A 15,000-nucleotide genomic window follows, 5' to 3' on the forward strand; every position below is an offset into this window, starting at 1 on the left:
CCAATTCAACTGCATGTTTTGCGTTGTCAAGTCTTTATGGAAAGACACCTTGGAGACTCCCTGAGTACCACTAGCGAGAGTTCGCGTACCACCAATGGTACCCGTACCACAGTTTGAGAACCACTGCTTTAGATCATCGGCTCTCTTAGGCCCAGTCCATGAAACCCACTCTCACTCTTCAGGCATTTGAAAAGGACAAATATTGTCTGTTAAAGTGGTAAAGTTCAACTATTGTGCGTCTGTGTGTGTATGTGTGTGTGTGTTTTAAGTTTGTGTTGGCTGTCCTTGATCTTTACAGCTCATTTTCCTGTGTTTGTGTTGCAGTGTATGACTTCCCCAAGGAGATGTCTGAAATGTTTGACCCAACTAAAGGTACCTGACCTTCTGCTAGATGTCCTTAGCGCTGAACTAGTCTCCAGTGGTAGAGAATCTCTCTCTCTGTCTCTGTTGCTGAGATGCACTATAAAACAGACCTGCCAACATGTACATGTACGCATTCTTCATACTCGGCAAGCATTTTGACCCTTAAGTACGCTTGAGTCATTTATGAAAACAAGGACATTTCTAAGTGACCCCAAACTTGTAAACGGCAGTGTACTTGCCAAAATACATTAATACAAATATCCTTTTTACCAGAGCCACTATTACCCATTACAGTGGGAAAAGGGTTTATTGTGAATGTGTAATGAATAGAAGCAATTTTAAAAATACATTTGTGCATTGAATAAAATATTAAACTAATTGTTGATGATTAAAACTATTGTTTTAATCATCAAAGTTGCCCATCCCTGGTCTACTTGCATATGGTTATGGAGTAACTAATCTTGCATATGGTTATGGAGTAACTAATCTTGTCTGAAAGTGAGATGTGCACCATGTACTCCAAGTGAATGTTGTACAAATACAGAGTGCTTTATTCCAGAATGATCTGATATATATATATATATATATATATATATATATATATATATATATATTTATTTATTTATTTATTTATTCTCTCTTTCTCAGAGAGTACTGATCTACTGGAGGACCTCATGGCATCAGAGGGTAAGTGTTAAACGTCAAAGCTCTGCTTTTCTCACTATGGGACATTCAAGTGGAGCATTTATGTCTGAAATGCATCAGTAATACGATTCACAGAAACACAGTGCCGACTCTTCAGATGTGACTCATGTCTCTCTCTCTCTCTCTCTTTCTCTGTCCATCCCTCCCTCCCTTTCTCTCTCTCTTTCTCTTTCCCCCTGTCCCTCTCTCTCTCCTTCTCTCCCTCCGTCCTGTAGTTTTCTCTCCACTGCTGAGGCTTTCTCCTCCTCCAGGTGACCATGACTACATCTACAATCTAGATGAAAGTGAAGGCTTGTGTGACCTCTTCGATGTGCCCATCTTTTAATCGTTTCCCCAAACCCCCTCCCTCGTTCACGGGGCATTTACGCGTCATTTTCCTGCCCCCACCCCCCCCATTTCCTGCCAAACAGAGTTGGCCGGGTCTATTTTTGAAAGACTGTTGTATAAGCTGATTTCTTAAATGTTGATATTTTTCATAAACCTGTTTTATTATTTTTGTAAGAAAAACAAAACACGTTAAGAGGATCCTAGAAGATCAGTTCGGCCCTGTTTATAAAAGTGGCTGTTATGTCACAAGACTTTTTATGACGTAACAAAGCAGTGGGCATCTTTGCCCAGATGTCACAGAACTCCACACCACGAAGATCTTATGGCCTCACTGGCCGCGTTTATGACATCATAGAAGCAGCCGGTGAGTTGATGGTCATTGGCTGCTCATGATTCTGGGAGGATTTCATGCAGCAGCTGATGGACAGAAAATCTTGGATATTTAGGGGTTGAAACTCCGCAGACACACACACACACAATCATACACTTGCTTAGATACATAATGACAGTTTGCGTGTCTGTGTACATGGAGCAACAATTGATGAAAACAAACCAATGAAGATGTCAGAAAGGGCAAATCACCATTATACTCTAAACGAGATGTGTGTTTTTCTGTGTGTCTGTCTGTGTATCTAATCACAGTGAAATATTGCGTGCGTGTGTGTGTGCGTGCGCCTGTGTGCCTGCCTGCATGTGTGTGTCTATTTGCCTGTTCTGTAGAACAGAAGCTGTGTGTGTGTGTGTGTGTGTGTGTGTGTGTGTGTGTGTGTGTGTATGTGCTTGCCTGTTCTGGACAACAGAAGCTGAGTATATGTTGTTGAGTATGTGTGTATGTGACAGACGTTACAAATCTGTAACACACTGTCATACAGTACTCTTCAAAACACACTGCAGTGCTCTAAAACTTAACCCAGCGTTATGTGCACTCAGATCACAGAATACCCCTCTGTGCGTGTGTGTGTGTGTGTGTGTGTGCGTGTGCGTGTGTGTGTGTGTGTGTGCGTGTGTGCGCATGTGTGTGTGAGTGTGTTTGACTTTGACTGAGTGTGTGGTAGTGAGGTGTGCTTGAGAAAGTGCGAGATTGGTTGGTGTTGTCGCCAGTGTGTTAATGTAGGCTGCAGATGCATATATTTTTGTATTTTCAGAAAGGCTTATCAGACTCCAGCTACTCTCAGTCAAAATTCAGGTTGCCACCATTTTAACATCGCACTTTACAGTTGACACGTTACTGCCTCCAGACAGTATCTAACTCTTACCCAAACCTGCAAGTGTAGTCCCAACCATGTCATGTAATCAATGCATATGTTGGTAGTTTGTATTCCCTTACCATCAGCAATAAAATTAGTTGAACCCATTAGGTGGATTTGTCAGCCTTTTCTTCAGGGGCACTCTTATTTGTTTATTCATTCAATGTAAATGACTATAGTCACGGACTTTTCGTTAGGGACCACCCTGACACTTCAAGCCCGTCAGACTCAATGAACTTGCAAGGTTTTTTGGTGCAAGTTCCTGAGGCAGAGATGACTTGAAATGATCTAACAAGTCCAATCCCACTGATGCAGAAACCCTTATTGTATATCCGGAGTTGTTTTTTTTCTAAGGGGGGGGGGGGGTCTACTTTGCATCCCTTCAAAGGCAGATGAGAGCCTGGATACAACCAGTTAAACTGAATATGGACGACCATTCATACACAACATGTCTACAATATTTGGGTCATTTTATGAAACAGGTGCATTTTCCACTATACATTTTTCATCAGAAGTAAACATTTTTTCAGTTTATCCATATAGTATTAAAGACATGATCACCCAAACAATCATATTTACCCACCATACATGCCTTCAATTAGAAATGTCATTTGGTTAACAATGATAGTGTTAAAACTGTAATGAAAAACAGTTATTCCTCCTGTCTAATTTGCCAGACGGTGTGGTTGGATTAAGCTTTCCCCTCATAGTAATGGGGAAAAAACAACAACAAATAAACAATGTCAAATAATATCAGAATTGTTCTACAGGCAGACATTATTTAAAAAAAAAAGTTTTTTTACAGACAACACAAGTTAATGTGACGCAAAGGGGACCTAGGGACGCAAAAAAAAACATGATTTTTTCTGAATAAATGTGTCTAATGTCATCAGGGAATATGTTTAATTCTAAAAATAACAAAAGTTTGATAAGTATATATATATATATATGTGTGTGTGTAAAAATGTAAATCAGGTTTATAGGCCAAGTCTACTATACAAGGAATGGTCTGCATTTATCCCATCCGTGAATTAGTAAAACACAGTGAGGTGAAGCACACAATGAGCACAAATAAGAATAGCCTATAACTTTTACGTGGTGATATAGTAAATGTCATGTCGGTCAACCCGGGCACATGGAAATGGCCATGCACTTGTGAAAAATGGTAACAAATAGTGTGATAGTCTTTAAGAATAGTATTTTCTTGTACACCATGTTAACAGGGACCCTAATAGAACTAATAGTTTTATGCATCTCATGCAACGTTGTGGACGCAAATAACACCCGTTTTATAGAATGACCCATTTCTTGATAATTTTTTTGAGGATTTAACGTTTTGTTATGGAAATGATTTCAAATGTATGCTTCAAGAAAATAGGTTGGCTGCCTACTTGCTGACAGCAGGTGGCAATATATCACTCCGGTTTTTATTTTCGACAGATGAGAAAAGGCGAAGAAGGGGAAAATATGACGTGTTTCCGATGCGCTGAGAACGTCATTCAGGAACGCTGATGTGTTACTTGCTGCCATAGCTTGCTGCCTTGCATGGTGAACTTTGGGCTTGTATTAAACCAGAGTATTAATGTCTAAACATGCAATAACGGGAATCAATAAGGATACGAGTGTTTAAACGCGTGAAGGACACCACAGAGAAACGGGAAGAAGCCGAGGACATGGCGGTAGGTTATAAATTGTCTGTCGTGTTTATGGCAAGCTGCACAGTGTTATTGACAGAACCAGTCGGCGAGTCAAGTCAAGGGATACATAGCAGGAGGATATGGTTTATAAAACACTCTGATGTTGCCTCGTTTTGTTTCTAATTGCTAGATATGTAGGCAGATGTTATGTACGGGTGTTCCTCATTGGTAATGTGATCCGGTCCGGTGTGATTTTGTTCCAATCATTTTGAATCTGTCAATATGCTTACGGATTTAACTAGATTAATTCTGCTGTTGTCCGGATGAGACGTAGTTTCCTTGACGATGCCCTGTTTTCTGCTTCCATACCCTCTATGTAAAGCCTAAAGGCAAGGTCGGCACGAAAGGCAAGAAGCAGATCCACGAGGAGAACGAGGCGACTCTAAAGTTCTACACTCGAGTCATTCTGGGAGCGAATGTAAGTGAGCAATCTTTTTGGCATTGCTCAGAATTCTCATTCTAAGTATGCTGTTGTAGCCTACTGTTACCCCTATGTCTAGAAGAATGGTGTTGCTTTTGAAGCATGTTGCATCAGGGTGGGTCCTTGCAGAAACTCTAATCACATACTTTCTTTCTCCTTAGGCCATATATGCAGCGATAAATCTATTACTGTTCTACAGCTCGTCCACCTTCTGGACATGGGTAAGCGTGTGGCAAGTTTTACACATATATTTCCTGGCTGGTGTCAAGATTTGATTTTATGTGATTCATCACTGATGTTACAATCACCTCTACTTCTTGTTTGACATACTCCTCCTGTCACACCCCTCTGTTTTTTAACCTCTGACCTCTTTGGTGTTGCCATGATAGCTGCTGCTAGTCTTTTCGCTGGTTGTGTATGTGGCCAGCTACCGGTCCATGGCCGCCATGGCCAAGCCAGCCTTTGCAGAGGATGGCAGTCTGCTGGACGGAGGCATCGACCTTAACATGGAGCAGGGCATGGCCGAGTAAGTGTGTGTGTGTGTGTGCGTGTATGTGAATGGAGCATGTTTACTCCATATTCACTGGGCAGTACCACTAACCAAGATGCTGCATATTTATAGAATGCTTTTTTTAGGTGTTTGTGTGAGCACTCTGAGCACTGACCTCAACACTAAGAATCTGTTGAGCGCATTGAGCCCTATGTGATTCTCTCTTTGATATGTTTACTCTCCTTTTCCCTCTCTCCCCTCCCACTCCCCTCCCCTGTTGGCCTATAGGCATCTGAAGGATGTGATCCTACTGACGGCCATCGTGCAGGTTCTCAGCACCCTCTCCTCCTACTTCTGGTATATCTGGCTCCTGGTACGTCCACTTTCCTCTCGTTACATCCCAGTCCTGCGGCACGAGAGTCTCAGCTGGAAATGACCTAAGTAGCCTACTAGAAAAAAAGGGGAAACAGTGATTGTCAAAGTTAGACCCAACCTAAAGTGTCATGAAAAGCAATGGAAAAGTGTTTAAATGTTGTCAATAAAAATGCATGGGTCCCTTTTTTTTTTTTTATTTGACATCATTTTTTGACATGACCACATTATTTTACTGTCCTGGTATAACTAGAGACATAGCCATGTTTAAATGATGACAAATGTGATTGATTGTTTTCTCTCTCTCTCTCTCTCTCTCTCTCTTTCAGGCCCCTGCTCGTGCGGCACAACTGCTGTGGGTGAACATCCTGGGCCCATGGTTTTCCGCGTCCTCTCCAACAGCCCCCGAGGAAGTGAACGAGAAGAAACAGCGACGCCAGGAGAGACGACAGATGAAGAAATTCTGACCATGTCCTTTTACTGTTTCTCTTTTTTTTTTATACAAAACCATGTGATTATCTACAGCTAATCAGGACAGTTGAATTAAGTTATTCTCAAACGAAGTTTCATTGTGTTAAAAAGCAGTTTGAACACACACACACACACACACACACACACAGACAGCTTCCTATTGTTCTGCTCCTGTCCTGGCTTTTCTCCCTGTCTGCCACATTCATCTCTCTCTCTCTTTCTTTCTTTCTTTCTCTCTCTCTCTCTCTCTCTCTCTCTCTCTCTCTCTCTCTCTCTCTCTCTCTCTCTCTCTCTCTCTCTCTCTCTCTCTCTCTCTCTCTCTCTCTGTCTTCTCTCTCTAGCTGTAAATCGCTCCTCTCTCTGCCTCCACACGGGGGCAGTGTTCTCATGACTCTACTCAGGGCTTCCTCACAAAGACAGAGCTGCATGGTGGGCCGCTGTGAAATGTAATGTTGTCCAGTTGTGCAATTCAGGAGCTCACCTACCTGTCTGCTTTAAACAGATGCCCTTCCGCGGGAAACTTTAAGTTGGCATCAGCTGCATGGCATGTTCCACATAGCTGGCAGTGTCTCCTGACGACAGGCACGTCTTCCCTCTGTGTCGTAGGTCTGTGTGTCGCTGGCATTAGTCTAGTCATTCTGCATATGTTTACAGTGTGTCAATGTTGACCACACAGTCTGTGAAGTCCCATATATCAAATGTTAATTCAGCTGAGGTGGGCCCTGTTGTCTGAGTGTGTGAGTGTTTGTATTTCTGTCTGAGTGTGTGTGTGAGAAAAACAGGGAGGTTATTTTCCAAGTCTAGAGCCCTTTAAAGCTAAGATGTGAGAGCAAGAATGCAAGAAGATGATGATGATGATGATGATGATGATAATGGTTACTCTCTGACCCTCGGCATGGCAATAAAAGAATGACTGTTTTGTGCCTACTGCCTCTTCAGGGATCTGTTTGGTTTGATGGTTCACCCATGGCTTTGCTGTGCTCTGCGTCTGGTTTGCGTGATGGCCTGTGTGTGGTGTCTGTGTTTGGTTGTTGAGGGCACAAGGAGGGGGAGACTGGCTGCAGACACACTGGATGCATGGATCTGGATTGTCATATTTCACATTTCTTTTGGCTACCCGTCTGTCCAAATATGGCTGTTTTTACTGAAATGCTCTGTGTGTGTGTGTGTGTGTGTGTGTCTGCCTGGAGAAATCTATACGGTGTCTTAATGTACATACAAAATAAATTTCAATATAAAACGTATTGTGTTTGTGTATCTTGAATAGATCCTGAAACCTTTAAACTCTTTTTAAATGTGAAGAACCTTAACTGTTACTTTTATTTCACAGTGGTTCTTTTGTTTGCAAGCCGGACAGGTACTGTGTCTAACTCTTCAGTCACTAAATGCTGCTATCTAATGGATGTCTGGGGATGTTGAGCCTCAATGAGGTTTATTTATAGCTGTCCCATCAGCTCAAGGATGCCACTGTCACTGGGGGGGGGGGGGGGGGGGGTCCAAGGAAGGGACCTAATGCAAGTATGGTCTTGTGAGAAAACTATAGAAATAAATACTTATATTTTATTTCACAAATGGACAAATAAAACAAAACACTAAGATTTCATATCGTAATCTGAGGCGTGTCAGGTTGGATTGATGACATTTCATCACCTTTTAACCTCCGAGCTGAATAAACGCCACGTACGTTCCTCTGCAACTCAACTTGATATTGAGGCTGGCCGGACCGGAGGGGCGCTGTTTGAGCGGCAGAGAGCAACACCAACCACATCACCGTGTGATGCATGTCCCACTTGCATAGTGCGCTGTCTGTCCAATCAAAACCCAACAATAAAACTATTACTCGATAGTCAGCAGTATTCTTCGCTAGCAACGTTGGCTAATTGCACAACCAGAGCGTTTTCACACCAACTAGATGTCTGAAAATCAGGGCTAACGAGTCTCACCGTGATGCGAGTACGCTAGGAAAGAAGGAATGAAAGGTCGACATAGAAGAAGCTGGAGACATTTAAACTAGCTGCTAGCCTGACAGTCACACCGCTCACAAAGTAAGTTCATCTAACGTTATTGTTAGAAATAGAGGTGATGCCAGGTAATGTTAACCTAACGGTATCTCGGATGTATTTTTCTCAGATTTTCTTCAACGTTAGCTTGTCAGCAAGTAATTTAGAAAACCGACTTAAGCCATTTAAATTAATTGCATATTGAGTTGCTAAATATCTGTTATATCGAGTCCTCAAGATGGTAGCAGAACTAATGTTAGTTGTTTGAAATAAGAATTAATTTATTACATGTAGCTTCTAGCATTCTAACGTTAAGCTTGTTCAGTTTGCTAGCTATGATAACGTTAGCCAGTTCATAAGCATCGTATTGATATACTGATGTTAGCAACTGGCTATTATGGATAGAACTAGCTTCGATTTGATCAGCTTTACTTTGAATTGTGGTTAGCAGCTAATGGTTGAGAGGTCAATTGAGACTGAGCATGATGTTGATTATGTAAGAGCAAGTCGTTATTCTGCGATATCGCTTTTTATGATTTCTTTACGAGAATGGTCAAGTCAATCATGATGGCTTCTATCACACAGTAATACTACTATACTAGAACTACCTAGACTCTAGAGTGTGTCTCCTCTCCCAGGAACTAGGTGCAAGTTCAACGTACGATATGATGTATGAATACACCCTGCCTGCAGCATCAGATTGTGCCAACAACTGAACCTTGGTTGTCTTCTCTCCGTGCCGTTGTAGATGCTGACCATGAAAGGACTCTTCACCGGTTGCCTTATAGTGCCGTGCCTGCTGCTGTTGGGCTCGGAAGCAGTTCCCATAAGTATCGATAAGACTAAAGTCAAGGCGCCCGAGGAGACCGTGGAGGCTCCCCAGAGCGTGGTGAGACACACACACACATGCACCCGCAACCACATAGATCTATGATCTAAGCACAGCGCACAGATGGTTATCAGTTTCTCTTGACTGCACATGTGTTCGTTGCTGGCTGCATGCTAACAGTGAAGACGAGACGGATCTTGAGACAGATCTTAAGACCGCAGACCACACTACAGATGCCAGGCTTCTCTGTGTGTCTGTCTTAGCTACATTCCACCAAAGCTTAAGGTGGTCTCGGACAAGCGCTTAGCCACTGGGGCTTGTTTGTATTTTATACTTCATCCCTAGCTGACCACGACCCATGTTCTTTCCACTCCATTCATGTGAATGATTCCTTCCTCTCTCTCTCTCTCTCTCTCTCTCTCTCTCTCTCTCTCTCTCTCTCAATTCAAATTCAATTCAAATGGTGCTTTATTGGCATGACAAATATGACACTTGTATTGCCAAAGCAATTGTTACATAAAAGTACAGTATCAGGATCTAAGCAATTATACAGGTACAAGGGATAGGGGTACATGGACAAAGTGTAAAGAACATATATCATATACTCTCTCTCTCTCTCTCTCTCTCTTTCTCTTTCTCTTTCTCTTTGTCACTCTTTCTCTCTGTATCCCACTTTCGCTGTCTTTCTCTCTATATCACTCTTTCTCTCTGTGTCCCTCTCTTTCTCTCTGGTTCTTTTACTCTCTCTCCAAAGGACACGGGACTGCACTATGACCGCTACCTCAGGGAGGTCATCGACTATCTGGAGAAAGACCAGCACTTCAGAGAGAAGCTTCACAACACTGACATGGAGGACATTAAGGTGATCTCTGCCTGACCCTGGAACTCGCTCACATGTAGTCGTTTATTTAAGGCTGCTCAGCACTGCACAGACACATTTTGTGAAAGGAAGTCATGTTAATTGTATTGTTGTGATGTGTGTGTGTGCATGTGCGCATGCGTGTGTGTGTGTGTGTGTGTGTGCGTGTGCATGTGCGCATGCGTGTGTGTCTGTATGTGTGTTGCTGAACAGCAAGGGAAACTGGCTAAGGAGCTGGACTTTGTGAGCCATCATGTGCGGACCAAACTGGACGAGCTGAAGAGACAGGAAGTCAGTCGTCTGCGCACGCTCATCAAAGCAAAGCAGGACATGGAGGAGGGCAAAGGTGAACCCCCCCCCCCCCCTACACACACACACACACACACACACACACACACAGTAATGACCCCAACACTCATAGACCTGCTATCAGGAAACGCACATCATTATAATATAACACATCACTCACAGATGATATTACACATGACATCAGATCTCATACATTGAGCCATGCAAACACATGTGCTGATCCTCTGTACAGTGCTACCGTGGCCTGGTCAACAGTGGGACTGTGTGTGTTTGATTGTGTTCCATGGCTATTCGGGGAGGTCATTTATTGGCTGTGAGCTGACTCAGCCCTGTCGTGCTGTTGCCATAGTGACTGGTCTCCCCAGTGACCATTGCATCATGTTCTATGTTGCTTGGCTCTCATCTCTTATGATGAGCACTGGAATCTCTCTCTCTCTCTCTCTCTCTCTCTCTCTCTCTCTCTCTCTCTCTGTGTGTGTGTGTGTCCTGATACAAACTCAACAGTTTTAGTAATGGGTGTAATCCAAAGTAATTATTTCTGTGTGGGTTGGATATGTGTTAAGACGTGGTGCTTCAGGATTGTGAATACACACACACAGATAGCAGTAGAGCTTCAGGTCCATTCCATTTTGAAGATGTTAGTGTGTTGCTCACATGCTTGGTGTTGCCTAAGTATGGCTCAGGATTATGGTGGTATTTTTATGTGTATAGCTGATGTTTTCACTGTGTGTGTGTAGGTATTGCAGTAGACCACCAGGCCCTGCTGAAGCAGTTTGAGTATCTCAACCACATGAACCCACACACCTTTGAGGTCGACGATCTGGACCGCCTCATCAAGTCGGTATGTAAAGAGCAGGGTTCAAACTGTGTGTGTGTGTGTGTGTATTCCAGACATGGAAAGTCAGGGGATTTTATCATTTTTTGGGCAAAGTCATGTAATATCAGGGATTTCTTTTTTCAGTTTAAAATTTACTTGCCAAAAATAATACATTAATACAAATAATATTTCCACATAGAAATGGTGTATATATTTTCTAAAACTGTTGCTTTAAATACCTGGCAAAGTTTCATAAAGTAAAGGCAAAGCAATGAGAAATGTAACAATTTATTCATAGATAATCATTCTTCCGCCAAGAAATATATTTCCTCTATCTGAATGGTTGCCAAGCGACGTCGAGACGCAGCTACTTTAACTTTTGTATCAAGTTATGGTAGCACAGTAATATATAACGGAATGCGGTCAAGGTGTATGTTTGTGCTGGATTTTACAACGGCATCGAACGTGATTCAGCCAATCACAATCAAGGACCGGAACTATCTGTTTTAGAACTGTTTATTAGCTTGCTTGAGTATCCCAACTTTGTTTATTCAATGCTCATTTATTCATTTCTCACTCTACAAAAGTGTAAAAGATTCTTGAACACTACGCGGCTGCTCTGAATCATTGGTCGGTATATTGTACAATTCAGATAGTAAGTCATGGAAATTCAGTTTTTTTTTTCAGGGAAAAGTCATGGAATTTTACATTTGACTTGGTGTGGGAATCCTGATACTCCCAGTACCTTTCCTGTACTTTTCCACTCCATCTTCTCTTCTCTCTTATACATTCTCATCTTGCACAAGGCTTACTATTGCACACCAATTCACACACTCACAGACATGTACTCACATACTCATCAGTGAGCTAACTGATAGGATGCAGTTGCTGAGACTATCTAAGTATTTGACTCCATGCAAACATGGTTCTGACACAGCTGTGCTGCCCTTGCTCTGTTGGGTGGTGTGACGGTTTCCTAAGGTGGGGATCACATTGGAAATGACAAAGCGGCAGAGGTGAAGCGAGGTGAAACTAAGTGACACACAAACTGTCCACGTTCTGTTGCTTGAACTGACAATTGATGAGCCTCGTGTTACGCTTTGAAAGTTGCGCCAAGTTCAGCGCTCAAATTGTTTGACGCTAGCGCAGCGCTGGCGATCCAACTGTGCCGCAGTGGAACCATAGCGATCAGTAGGACGTCGGCCGCTTGGCCCTGGTCAGTGGAACCATAGCGATCAGTAGGACGTCGGCCGCTTGGCCCTGGTCAGTGGAACCATAGCGATCAGCAGGACGTCGGCCGCTTGGCCCTGGTCAGTGGAACCATAGCGATCAGTAGGACGTCGGCCGCTTGGCCCTGGTCAGTGGAACCATAGCGATCAGTAGGACGTCGGCCGCTTGGCCCTGGTCAGTGGAACCATAGCGATCAGCAGGACGTCGGCCGCTTGGCCCTGGTCAGTGGAACCATAGCGATCAGTAGGACGTCGGCCGCTTGGCCCTGGTCAGTGGAACCATAGCGATCAGCAGGACGTCGGCCGCTTGGCCCTGGTCAGTGGAACCATAGCGATCAGCAGGACGTCGGCCGCTTGGCCCTGGTCAGTGGAACCATAGCGATCAGCAGGACGTCGGCCGCTTGGCCCTGGTCAGTGGAACCATAGCGATCAGCAGGACGTCGGCCGCTTGCCCCTGTTCAGTGTGAGCGCCGTCCTGTCCTCTCTTCTGGAGCCTGGGTGGGCGAGCATCACTGTAGAGCACAGTCTGAGATACTAAACAGCCTCTAGCCGTGACGCTCTTAGCTGTGTGTACAAACAGGAAATGACTTGTTGATATTTGGAAATGGTGTGTGTGTGTGTGTGAGCCAGATACAGACACTTTACTCTATCAAAAAAAGTGAAAGCAACTGGACACGTCAATAGGACTCAAATGCTCTAATTTTACACACACACACACACACACACACACACACACACACACACACACACACACACACACACACACACACACACACAGAAAGAGAGAACACAGCACATCTATCTGTGTGTGTGTGTGTGTGTGTGTGTGTGTGTGTGTCTCATAGACACAGAGAGAGAGATATTATTGTGTGTGTACCTGACACGCATATAGACACAGATAGATGTTCATTATTCTCTGTCTGTGTCTGTGTCTGTGTGTGTGTGTGTAGGCGACGAGTGACCTGGAGAACTTTGATAAGGAGCGTCACGAGGAGTTCAAGCGCTATGAGATGATGAAGGAGCACGAGCGGCAGGAGCACCTGAAGACCCTGGACGAGGAGGCGCGCCGCCGAGAGGAGGAACACTACGAGGAGATGAGGAAGAAGCATGCCGACCACCCCAAAGTTAACCACCCGGTGAGGGACCCATACAGAGAGAGAGAGAGAGGCACTTACACACTTAAACTGTTTTAACACAACCGCTCATGCTGTTGAAGGACCTCATGACTAATGTCAGTTTGCTGTGTGTCTTTCTGTGTTTGTACACGCGTGCAGGGCAGCCAGAATCAACTTAAAGAGGTCTGGGAGGACAAAGACGGTCTGGACCCAGATGACTTTGACCCCAAAACCTTTTTCAACCTCCACGGTAATAATCTGCTGTGCAACACACACGCACACGCACACACACACGCACACGCACGCACACACACACACACAGCCCCTGCTACACGTGTGTGATGGTATTGGTCCCTCTTCGTGTCTCTGCAGATTCTAATGGAGACGGCTTCTTTGATGAGCAGGAGCTGGAGGCTCTCTTCACCAAGGAGGTGAGTGGGGCCGAGGTCTCGCACACATTTCTATCCACACACACTTTTCTATCCACACACACATATCTATTCACACATGTTTTTTATTCACACACAATTCTATCTACACAGATTCCTTCATTCTTTTTATGGGCACTGAACCCATGCTGTTGTAAGTAGTAGTCTGCTTGCAGCTGAGCTCCAGAGGCTGTGGTTAGGGGATAGATAAAAGATTATACATGGCTGAGCAAGATAGTTTGTTGTAGTTCATCTCTATGGGCGCGAAATGGGGATTGAGTCCGGTCTGCATAAAGAGGCGTGTCGTTGACGTATTGATGTAGCAACCGGCCAACAGCAGCAGAATAAATAACAGGCGCACACCTGATATAAGGTCGGTTTTCTCCAGACTGGAGTGCTCAAAATGCTAAAAATTTACCTGATATGGTCAGAAGGGTTTGAGGATCATGAAAACATGTCCAAAATTCACTATCCTAACTCTATAGAACCAAGATCTTAGCATATGTGGTGAAATTCTGGCCATAGACTTCAATGGAGCAGTCGCTGCCTTTGCTCTGCATAAATGAGGATTTTTGGCGATCCAGGTTTCCGCAAGTGGCTCCTGATTGCCATGTATAATCTTTGATAAAAGGAGAGCAGTATAAGGTAGTTAACAAACAAGCTAATTAACTCTGTGCTTAGAGCTGATCTCTAGTATGAAAGCTTCATGGCAGGTCTACTGTAGATTCAGTAGGGCAGAATTGTTTTTGACTTTTTTGACGGTCATATTTTTGGTGAGGCATCATGGCATGTCATTGGCTGTTTGAAATGAAATGTGTGTTCTGATGGGCCTTCCTCAGCTGGAGAAGATCTACGATCCGACCAATGAGGAGGACGATATGGTGGAGATGGAGGAGGAGAGACTGCGCATGAGAGAACACGTCATGAACGAGGTTTGTGTGTCCGTGCTCTCACATGAGTGTGTGTATGCTGCTGTAAATGGGATTGTGTGTGTGTGAGCTGTTAATGGGAGTATTAATGACTGATGGTGTGCTCTGATTGGGTCAGGTTGATGCCAATAAGGACCGTTTGGTGTCTCTGGACGAGTTCCTGGTGGCCACCAAAAAAAAAGAGTTCTTAGAACCGGACAGCTGGGAGGTGAGCATCACACTGACACACACACACACACACACACACAGACACACACAAGCTCACTCACTCACCTCAGACTCCTTCACACAACTGCTTACACACACATTCATTGTCATGCACATACACACCCCGATCTAACGTACACAACCTCTTCTTTCTACCTCGTGTGTGTGTGTGTGTGTGTGTGTCT

The 15,000-nt window shown here is 43.9% G+C and overlaps 3 protein-coding genes across 6 annotated transcripts in view; all 3 read left to right on the top strand.

Annotated features, from left to right (window-relative positions):
* e2f4 (E2F transcription factor 4) overlaps positions 1 to 2,391 on the top strand; it is a 10,078-nt gene extending 7,687 nt beyond the window's left edge. For both annotated transcript variants that reach the window (XM_042075289.1, XM_042075290.1), the window contains exons 8-10: positions 325 to 372; positions 1,012 to 1,050; positions 1,284 to 2,391. In XM_042075289.1, the coding sequence (XP_041931223.1) occupies positions 325 to 372; positions 1,012 to 1,050; positions 1,284 to 1,393 (197 nt within the window). In that variant the 3' untranslated portion in view covers positions 1,394 to 2,391. The remainder of the gene's footprint in view (positions 1 to 324; positions 373 to 1,011; positions 1,051 to 1,283) is intronic.
* Positions 2,392 to 4,098: 1,707 nt separating this feature from the next.
* On the top strand, positions 4,099 to 7,337 carry tmem208 (transmembrane protein 208). The gene is made up of 6 exons (XM_042075308.1): positions 4,099 to 4,321; positions 4,662 to 4,757; positions 4,922 to 4,981; positions 5,150 to 5,286; positions 5,539 to 5,623; positions 5,952 to 7,337. Exons 1-6 carry the CDS (start codon positions 4,316 to 4,318, stop codon positions 6,087 to 6,089), a joined length of 522 nt encoding a protein of 173 aa, XP_041931242.1. The 5' UTR covers positions 4,099 to 4,315; the 3' UTR covers positions 6,090 to 7,337.
* A 589-nt stretch (positions 7,338 to 7,926) lies between these two features.
* nucb2a (nucleobindin 2a) overlaps positions 7,927 to 15,000 on the top strand; it is a 9,092-nt gene continuing 2,018 nt past the window's right edge. For 2 of the 3 annotated variants that reach the window (XR_006025929.1, XM_042075286.1), the window contains exons 1-10: positions 8,482 to 8,589; positions 8,842 to 8,982; positions 9,677 to 9,784; positions 9,995 to 10,127; positions 10,828 to 10,931; positions 13,087 to 13,272; positions 13,411 to 13,501; positions 13,624 to 13,682; positions 14,519 to 14,611; positions 14,727 to 14,816. Coding sequence is in view for 2 of the 3 variants with exons in the window: in XM_042075286.1 (XP_041931220.1) it covers positions 8,548 to 8,589; positions 8,842 to 8,982; positions 9,677 to 9,784; positions 9,995 to 10,127; positions 10,828 to 10,931; positions 13,087 to 13,272; positions 13,411 to 13,501; positions 13,624 to 13,682; positions 14,519 to 14,611; positions 14,727 to 14,816 (1,047 nt within the window). In the remaining variant the exon portion in view is untranslated. Of the gene's footprint in view, positions 8,139 to 8,481; positions 8,590 to 8,841; positions 8,983 to 9,676; positions 9,785 to 9,994; positions 10,128 to 10,827; positions 10,932 to 13,086; positions 13,273 to 13,410; positions 13,502 to 13,623; positions 13,683 to 14,518; positions 14,612 to 14,726; positions 14,817 to 15,000 lie in introns of those variants that run through there. The other variant, XM_042075287.1, reaches the window with a different exon arrangement.

This window comes from Alosa sapidissima, chromosome 20, assembly GCF_018492685.1.
Source record: "Alosa sapidissima isolate fAloSap1 chromosome 20, fAloSap1.pri, whole genome shotgun sequence".
Classification (NCBI taxonomy): domain Eukaryota; kingdom Metazoa; phylum Chordata; class Actinopteri; order Clupeiformes; family Clupeidae; genus Alosa; species Alosa sapidissima.

Coding starts and splice junctions, on each gene's coding strand:
- tmem208 (XM_042075308.1), top strand. Junction 4,758..4,921: donor GAGTCATTCTGGGAGCGAAT/GTAAGTGAGCAA, acceptor CTTTCTCCTTAG/GCCATATATGCAGCGATAAA. Junction 4,982..5,149: donor CGTCCACCTTCTGGACATGG/GTAAGCGTGTGG, acceptor TTGCCATGATAG/CTGCTGCTAGTCTTTTCGCT.